Source organism: Solanum verrucosum, unplaced genomic scaffold (assembly GCF_900185275.1).
Source record: "Solanum verrucosum unplaced genomic scaffold, falcon-dt-bn FXZP01000182.1, whole genome shotgun sequence".
Lineage (NCBI taxonomy): Eukaryota > Viridiplantae > Streptophyta > Magnoliopsida > Solanales > Solanaceae > Solanum > Solanum verrucosum.
In genome coordinates, this window is record NW_026020378.1 from 1,547,807 (window position 1) to 1,556,956 (window position 9,150).

At 34.3% G+C, this 9,150-nt stretch overlaps 1 protein-coding gene across 1 annotated transcript; it reads right to left on the reverse strand.

Moving 5' to 3' along the window:
• Nucleotides 1–3,988: 3,988 nt before the first annotated feature.
• Nucleotides 3,989–8,869, reverse strand: LOC125838767 (glycosyltransferase BC10). The gene is made up of 2 exons (XM_049517805.1): nt 7,871–8,869; nt 3,989–4,694 (listed from the first exon to the last, which is right to left on the reverse strand). The coding sequence occupies exons 1-2, from the start codon at nt 8,396–8,398 to the stop codon at nt 4,056–4,058; spliced, it is 1,167 nt and encodes a 388-aa protein (XP_049373762.1). The 5' UTR covers nt 8,399–8,869; the 3' UTR covers nt 3,989–4,055.
• Between the last annotated feature and the right edge of the window lie 281 nt (nt 8,870–9,150).

Below are 9,150 nucleotides of genomic sequence, written 5' to 3' on the forward strand. Positions count from 1 at the left end.
TTGTATTCAAGTGCAGGTATAAAATATAATATAACAGAAGACTAGTTGACTGTTACATAATTGTATTCATATGTATTTGTATTTGTATACTATTTTCATCTACATGTCTTTATATGCATAATAATAATATTGAGATATATTTTTTCAACATACAAGTGTTCTCGTTTTTCATTTTTTTTGTACAGAGTTTGCATCTTCGGTTTTGATTTTTTGAATTTTCAAAATAAACAATGTTAGACTGTCACTTTAGACTACATATTCAAACTGGCAGATTTTTAGGAGTCATTTTAGTTTTTTAACATATCTAAAAATATCTTATTTAGTGCATTATAATTATAAATGTATCATTGTATAAATAATTTATAAAAAAATATAGCTAGATGTAGACAAAAACTGTAGTCATTTTTGATAAATAACATACTTGTAGCTATAAAACTTCAATAACCCTATAACTATAGTCATTTTTGTAAGTTACTCTAATTATATTATATAATTTGCAACGAAAAAATGTTCGTTAAAGTACATATGGCTCCGTCAGTGATAGTGACAAATTCAAGTGTAACCTCTAAGTTTTATATGTCATAAACTCAATATTTTATATAGTTAAATGGTACTTACTATGTTTGCTTAATTTAGAGTAGTTGCTATTAATCTTATCTTTTGAGTAGGGCTAGTAAATTGGCCTACATATTAGTTGTAAGATAGTTTTGGTCTCCTTTATGGTTTGTCACGACACACACCTCATAAAAGTGTTGAAAAAAATTCCTTCTACCACCATAATAGATATTTTTTTTTGGTCAAAATATTTGTTATAATTTTCTTTTCTAAAGTAAATGATACAAATTTTGATTAATATTATAATATTAATTTTTTTTAATTATATTAATATGAGAAAAATTAAAATTTATGCTCTCTTCATTTCATATTAGTTGATTAAGTTTGTGGCCGAAAACAACCTTAAACCACACTGCTAACTTAAGCTGTCATTAAGTTATCTTTTTTGACAGAAAACATCCCCTCAAGTATTTAAAACTTAACAACTTTCATTCTTCTGTTAAAAAATTATCAAAAAAATTAACGAATTCTACACAAAAATATGTGTAGTTCACTTTTTTTTTCTTACAGATTTATTAATGAATTTTGAAAATTATAGTATTACTAATTTGGCTCGAATGCCACCAACTATGAAGAGAAATAAATACTCCCTACATTCAATATTAGTTGATCATTATATTAAAAATAATTGTCTCATATCAATTGTTCATCTTACTAAATAAAAAAAAAAATTAATTAATTTTTTTGTAAAGTGTTCACATTTGTTTGTAAAATTTCCAAGAACTTTTAAAGGGGTGAATTATTAAATTATCGTCTTATTTGTGATTTGTTTTAAGGAAAAGGGCTAAAAATACCTTTGAACAATTTGAAAAGGTCTAAAAATACCCCTCATTCATCTATTGGGCTAAATATACCCCTTCATCCACCTTTTTGGTTCATCTCTACCCTTAAAACTAACAGCCACTTTTTAAAAAATTATTATTATTATTATTATTTGTTAGATGTCATTTTCTTATTGGATAAATTAAATCTCAACCCATTTAATTTTCCCCTACCCACCCATTGTAGTGAACATGACCCAAACCCAATTAGAAGACCTATTAAAAAATAAATTGATTGATTTTTTCTCCCCTAACCCCAAACCTCTTTCTTCTTCCCTCCTTTCTTATTCAAAATATTTCTAGATTACTTTCAATCAAATGATACAATGTCCAGTGCAATGGGGTAGAGATGGATCAAAAAGGTGGATGGAGGGATATTTTTAGCCCAATAGATGAATGAGGGGCATTTTTAGACCTTTTCAAATAGTTCAAGGATATTTTTGTCCCTTTTCCCTTTTTTTAAACACTATACAAAATGAAAAGTAATCAACTAATATGAGCCGGAAGGAGTAGATGGGAATATCTATATTAAAAAGAAAACCGGTGATGATTAGGGGTGTGTTTGGTATGAAGGAAAATGTTTTCCAATTTTCTCATGTTTGGTTGAGTTAAATATTTTGAAAAATGTTTTCCAAATCAACTCATTTTTCTAATTTAAGGAAAATGACCTCCCTTCAAAACTTAAGGAAAACATTTTCCAAAACTCTCTTTCAACTTCAAATTATATTTTTTCTTTGTTGAAAAAATCAATTTATTTTGTCCCTACCCTCAAACTAGCCCCCCAACCACCCCCACCCCCCACCCCCCACCCCTCAAAAAAAATTAAAGCTTGTTTTTAAAAAATGTTTTTAACTTCAATTTTTTAACCCCACCCCTCACCCCTACCACCACCACACCCCCCCCCAAAAAAAATAAAATATTAAAAGTTGTTTTTAAAAGATATTTCTAATTTCAATTTTTTTATTTTTTTATCCCCCACCCCCTACCCTCACCCCATCATCCCCCCACCCCCTTCAAAAAAAAAATTTAAGTTTATTTTTAAAAAATATTTTCTACTTCAAATTTTTATTTTCACCCCTACCCTCGACCCTCCCCCCGCCAGCCCCTCCCCCCACCCCCAAAAAAAAATTAAGTTTATTTTAAAAAAATATTTTCAATTTCAAAAATTATTTTCTACTCTAGTAAAAATAAAAGATATTTCTCAAAAATATTTTTCATTCATAAATCAAACACTAAAAATCTTTTCGGAATATATTTTCTACTCACCAACCAAACAAAAAAAAATAAATAAAAAATCTACTTGTTTTTTAGGAAAACATTTTCTAGGTTTCATACCAAACACACCATAGATTAAAAAAAAAAACTTTGAAACATGTAAGCCAATTTGCTACATTAAAAATAATATTTAACTCAATTTTATGATTATTTGTTGTCTCGCACTAACTATCTAAATCGAATATCAACTAAGCATTTTCTTTTTGGAAGGCTACCTTCGAATTAATTGAATATCATAATTTTTTAAATATTCAAAATATTCTTCTAAAATAAAAACTGTTTTTTTGTTGGTTAAATTGGGGTAGGAGAAGAGGAAACAGAGGAAGGGATTATAAGATGATGTAAAACTTGACCTATAAATTTATATTTGATTAAAAAGGCCCATTATTTCAAAATTTGTAATAGAAAAAACTCATGTTGAACATGAAGAGATTGTTTCGTACCATGTGAAAAAATAATAGGACAAATTACTTAACTACACTCCTTTACTTACCTTAATATCTATTTATCCCTACTTATTTCAAAAATTTCAAAAATCCCTTATTTTACCTATGTATCCCGTGCACAACGCTATGTATCCCGCTATGTGGAATGTATCAAACCTAATATATCCCGTGCACAACATTATGTATCCCGCAAACATCATTTTTAAGGAATTTTTGGTAAATAGAAAACTAGAAGGGATAGGATGTTATTTAGTACTTATAGTATGTGGTTCCTATAATTTATACAAAATAATATTTAAAATAACTAGTCACTAGTACTATTTTTTACTTGTGTAATTGAAAATTTGTACTTTGCAAATTTTTATCCATAATAAGAACATGAAGATATGTAATTTGTCAATGCAGCGCCTTTGGATATTCCGATATCTTGTTTATAAACCATAATTTGTTCATTTGGTATTGTATAAGAATTGGATTCTTTTAGATAGATTTCACAACTTGCAGAGGTTTCCTGTTTATGAAAAAAAAAATACAATACAACTTTAGAAACTCCAAATTACATATCCAAACAAAACTTTAACTTTATATCATAATTTCACATCGCATGTACAAACGGCCCTTAGTAATCACATATTAGGCTAAGTACCTCTGATGCATGTACATATCTGGTATGGTTTCAAAGTTGGAAATGGTGAAGGACTCATGTAGGTTATCATCTAAGAGTATCAGCAAAGCAGTCTTAACAACAAAATCAACATGATGGCAGAAAAATGAGTAGGCAGGCAATGGCCTTATATTAACTAAGTAACCTACCTGACTACAACAACAACAACAAGAAGATACCTCGTATAATCCCACAAGTGGAGTCGTTGATACGACGAAATCAGATTTTTATAATCTAGAAACCTAAGTATTTTGGGGCTAGCAGAAACAGAGGTTCCAAAGCACTTGGAGCAAACTTCCTTGCAAAAAGATAGCACATTGATGTGTTTCGGTCGTTGTACGTACAGTTAGGTCCTGCCAGCATTCTCTTCATAAACTCTTCCGTGATATCTGATTTACCAAAAGTGGCAGGGTGAGCTCCGCCCCTCGACCAGTCAACCCATGTTATACTTCTGTTTGCCAAGAGATTTGATGCTTGAATAGTCAGCATTGTTGGGAAGTAGTGCTCGTCTACATAGCATGCTGGCCTGCAAAACTCAGCAAACTTGGGGTAGAATTTTGTGTCTTCGACTATGAAAAGAGCAAGCTTCCTACTCATTTCAAACCATTGTGATCCTTTGCGCCACTGAGAAATGTTAACCTCTGGTAACATATTCTCATCATATCGTCCTCTTCCATATGGTCCAGGATCATCAAATGCACCAACAAAGCTATGCTTTGACTGACTTATGTACTTGTAGATGACATTGAATTTGTAGAGGGGGATGCATGACTCAGAAAGAAGAACAAACCACTCATTGGAGATGTCGAGCAATGCATTTGCAAGGAGTCTTCTCTCAGCATCACACATACTCATCTTTCCCCATTCTGTCACCTATTAAAAATGAAGTTACAACATCATCAGCAACTTACAAGTCACAACTAAGCCAATTCCATTATAAAACATTTCTGAGAGAAGTTCTTAGCAAAGATAGAAAGACGTAAAACCATCCCAAAGAGACAGTCAAAGATAAAATGAGATGACTACTAGAATACAAAAGCAGTCGTGAAAACCAGCTGCAGAAAAAGAATACCAAAAAAGTGAAAGGAAGAAAGAAGTTTTGCAACATCTCTGAAAATTTTCATCAATGCTTTTGCAGCAAGCTACATTAACGAAATGCAACTTGGTCAAACTATCATTCACTGAACATTTACAGACCATCACAGAGGATTGATACTATAATAGAAAAGTCTTGTTCGTTTGCAGCTAAGTTGCTTCTCTTATCAGTAAGTAAGCTGAGTGCTATGCGTTCTTTTTTTTTTTTACCTTTTTTTGGGGATAACCGAGTTATTCCCGAAGGTCAGCAGCACACGTATCAAAACTCGGTAGATAACAGGCACGCCTCTACCCTTCTCCACTTAAATACCAGATAGTTGTCCCAATCAGCGTTTGGATCCCATGACATATGCCTAACCCACACATTATTTGTTTTGACTTGTTGGAATTACAAATGCTAATGACATTATTATATACAACACTCATGCATAAAAGCTAACAGCCAAACCTAATGCAATATGATTATTAGCCTTCTCATATATTTTTAAAATTTCACTTTAAAAGCTCCGCTTTCATCATCCTGCTCACTTTCCTACTACCTATGGGAAAGAGAAGATCAGCTCAGATCACTGGAGCAAAATGCACGAAACAGAACATATAAACTAAAACCGAGAAGTGTTAACACAAATATACTGATGTAATGCAAAAGATGCAGCTCAAACGATTTGGTGTTGGATGAGATGACTGATAAATGCTAGAAATATATGCTCAGGACAAAGATTTTTCAGGCAACACGATCTTTGACATTAGTTTTCACCTTCAAAATTTTCCCCTTGTCAGTGCTATTTAAAACACTTTTGAAGCTAGCAGTGTGAGATAAGAGGTTCTCTGAGCTTTACTTATTATCAGAGCACATCCATAAAAACTCGAGCAGACAGTCCTAAACTTCAATCAAGATTTTCAGCATTAACTTAATTGGGCAAACCCTCCGTTTCAAGTGTTCAGAAGTCAAGTCACCCACTTCAAGATCAACTATCGAGTAGCACGCCAAAATAGACAATTACGCTGCAGGTAAGCGTGCTCCAAAGTTATTATTCACAGGGAACAACTGAAGTATGACTTAAACGCGCCACATCACTCCATTACTTCTAAATTTGGATGCCCATAGATTCAGATATATGGTTACACAATAACATCAACGGAGGTACTCCCAAATCCCAATAACATCCACAAAGTTTTGAAAAATACTGTACAACCATTTAGCAAGGAGATGGGAACTCATGACGAGAGGGAGTTGCTCGGATGGTAAGCACCCCTCACTTCCAACCCGAAGGTTGCGAGTTTGAGTCACCAAAGGAGCAAAAAGGGTGGGCGCTCCTGGGGAGGGGTAAAAAAAAAGGAGATGGGAACTCATAGGAAACTATGACCCAGCGAAAAGAGACTCTACATGACTTGTTGAACGTAATTGTTCAACAAGAACCACAGTACAGACCTTGCTAGTTCATACTAGTCTATTAGAGTAGAAATCATAAATGATATCTTGCTAACCTGAAAAGGTTGACTTGTTTGATAGGTTTTTACTCATAAACAAAGGCCGACGGTAACTAGTTCAAACTACAGGACTTAAGATCTTAGAAGTTTTGATAACAAACAAGTACTTCTACATTATTTGTTATCCCACTTAATACCACATTAATGGTGCACCTTTAAGATCAATCCATCATCTTTTTATTTGGTGATAAACTTCCACAATCAGATATGCTCATGAAATTGGATAACTGATACTTGTAGAGAGAATTTGCATAAATGTTCAAATCTCTCCTTCAAGAAGCTTAGCAACAACCCTTCGGGGTGGCCCAGTGGTTTGAGCTTGGGACTTCCATGTTGGAGGTCTCAAGTTCGAAACCCCTTGTTTGCGAAAGCAAGGGGTTTGCCTTCTGGGTCGAGCTCGTAGCACCAGGCTTGCCTAGTGCGGGTTATCTCTCCTGTGTGGTTTGCGAGCTATTGCATAGGAGCGGGGGTTTTACCCTGTGCGCACCCAAAGGGTAGCGGCTACGGGTCTCCCTTGTCATAAAAAAAAAAAAAAGCTTAGCAACAATGCGTCCCAAAATCCAATCTTCAGATGGTTTGCAAAGAGGAAAAACAAGGCCAAAAACCACATATTCATTAATTATCTCTTTTTCTTTAATAATCGTGGTGTCCAGGTCAGTTTGTGTGCACCTTGACTAATTCCCAGGATACCTACTACCTCCGTCCAGTACAAGCATCAAGAAACTTTGCCCACCAAGGCTTGAATTCTTAGCATCCGCTGAGATATGAACCTAAGACTTCACGATTCTTAACTAACTTCATTGACCACTAGGCCACACCCTTGAGTACATTAACCATATCATTAACATTATCATACAATATTAGTTGATTGACCAGGTTTTCCACCTTAGATATGAATATACACTTCATCCAAAATGTTCACAGTGTCCATCATGATATACGGGCAAACTACCACTTTTGGCATAAGTAGTAGAATATGCATGCCCAGACTTCAAATGAAAATATACATCTCTAACTACAGTCTACAAGCACAACAATAAAAATAGCTTATCCTCTCCCCAACTCTAATGTAATAAAATAAATTTTAAAAAATAGATAAATAGCCCAGCAGAATTGATCCTCCACCTCCAAACTTGAGGGCTTCAGGTCACCAAGGGAGCACACGGGGAAAGGATCACTGCAAAGGAATGAATTTATTGCTTTATTGGTCATGAAGAATAGATGAATTCCCTCATCACAAAAAAGGAAACCAAGTCCAGTCATTAAGGAAGCATGAGTTGGGCTAACAAGCAAAATGCAATCTAGTACAATGTCAAGCCATATCTCTTTTGCAGGAACAAGTTACATGAACAGACGTAATAGAAGATCAGTTTAGATGGTATTACAAACTGCAGAGGCTCTACATACCACCTCCCATCATAAAAAACACAAAAACATGAAAAGGCAAATCTGCAGGGACATACCTGGCTGGGAATTTGCCTCTTGTAGAACACTGAGGAGGCCGGGAAATCGGCCTCAAATGATGGCAATGAATGAATATAAATTGAATAAAACCCCTGATGTCCCTTAAAAAACCTCTCCCAAATAGGTGCCAATGGCAATGGTCCTTTAGTCAAGAACATGAATGCAATCTTAGGAACCCTCTTAAACGGATACTTCTTTACCCGGGGCACCATTGAAGCCCTCCATAACAACTCTTTATCAGACATAGTATGTAGCAAATTAGATGGAGGATTAATCCAACTCTCTAAATTTTTAGATTCTTCCTCAATACATGGCAGTAAACTAGGCCTTATCGTAGGAACTATGCTATGAAATCCAAAATACTTGATCATATAAATACTAGCCACAGAAAAAGTAAAACACAGAAACAGAAACAGCATCAGCAAGTGTAGCAGCCTTTGTGGCAAAGCCCTAGTTATGCCATTTGTCCTAGGTACAACTAATGGATCTTTATTCTCCTCCACCATTTGAACAACTCTTGATTGCATCTAATTAACCATCAACGATTCCCCTTCTGAGTATCAACAATCTAACAAAAAACTATTGGTATCTTTTTCAAAACCCACAAAAATTGCAAAACCAAGCTTCAGACTGAGTCAAATTACTGTAAAGACTGGAACTTTACAGTAACCGTTTAGAATTGAATGCAGAAGCAGATTAATTTGGAAAAATTTGTGAGGAAGAGATTAAGAAAATACAGAGAATGGGCAGGACTAATCAACTTTTGACAATTAGTAAAGGTTATTTAAGGAGAAATAAATGGAAAAAGACTCCTTATTAGTCTAATCTTGACTTTTATTAGTAGTAGGAGTTAATTTTGAGGGAGAAAAGGCTGAAAGACCAGATTTTTAGGCATAAAAATGTGAAATAGCAAAGGTGGTAGGGGAAGATTGAGGAGATGTAAAGAATCAAGAATCTGGTGGGAACGTGTTTGGAGAATGTTGGCACATCACATGCGCAGAAAGAAGAGAGAGAGATCCCTTCCAACTTCAGGTTGGTGAGTGGGTGGTGGGGTGGGTGAGGGTGGTGAAGGTAGACAGGGTGAGTGGGGTCCTTAGATGGTTGAGGGTTTTTTCAAGGTTTAGAGGTGTTTTGGTATATTGGAAAATATTTACTAAATGGGGTCAAAGAGGAACAATAGAATATACGCAGATTTTATCACTATCTCATAAAAAATAGACAAACTATTTTTGAAAGACCTTCGACTTAATTGCATTAAATCTAAGTAAATGAGAGAAAA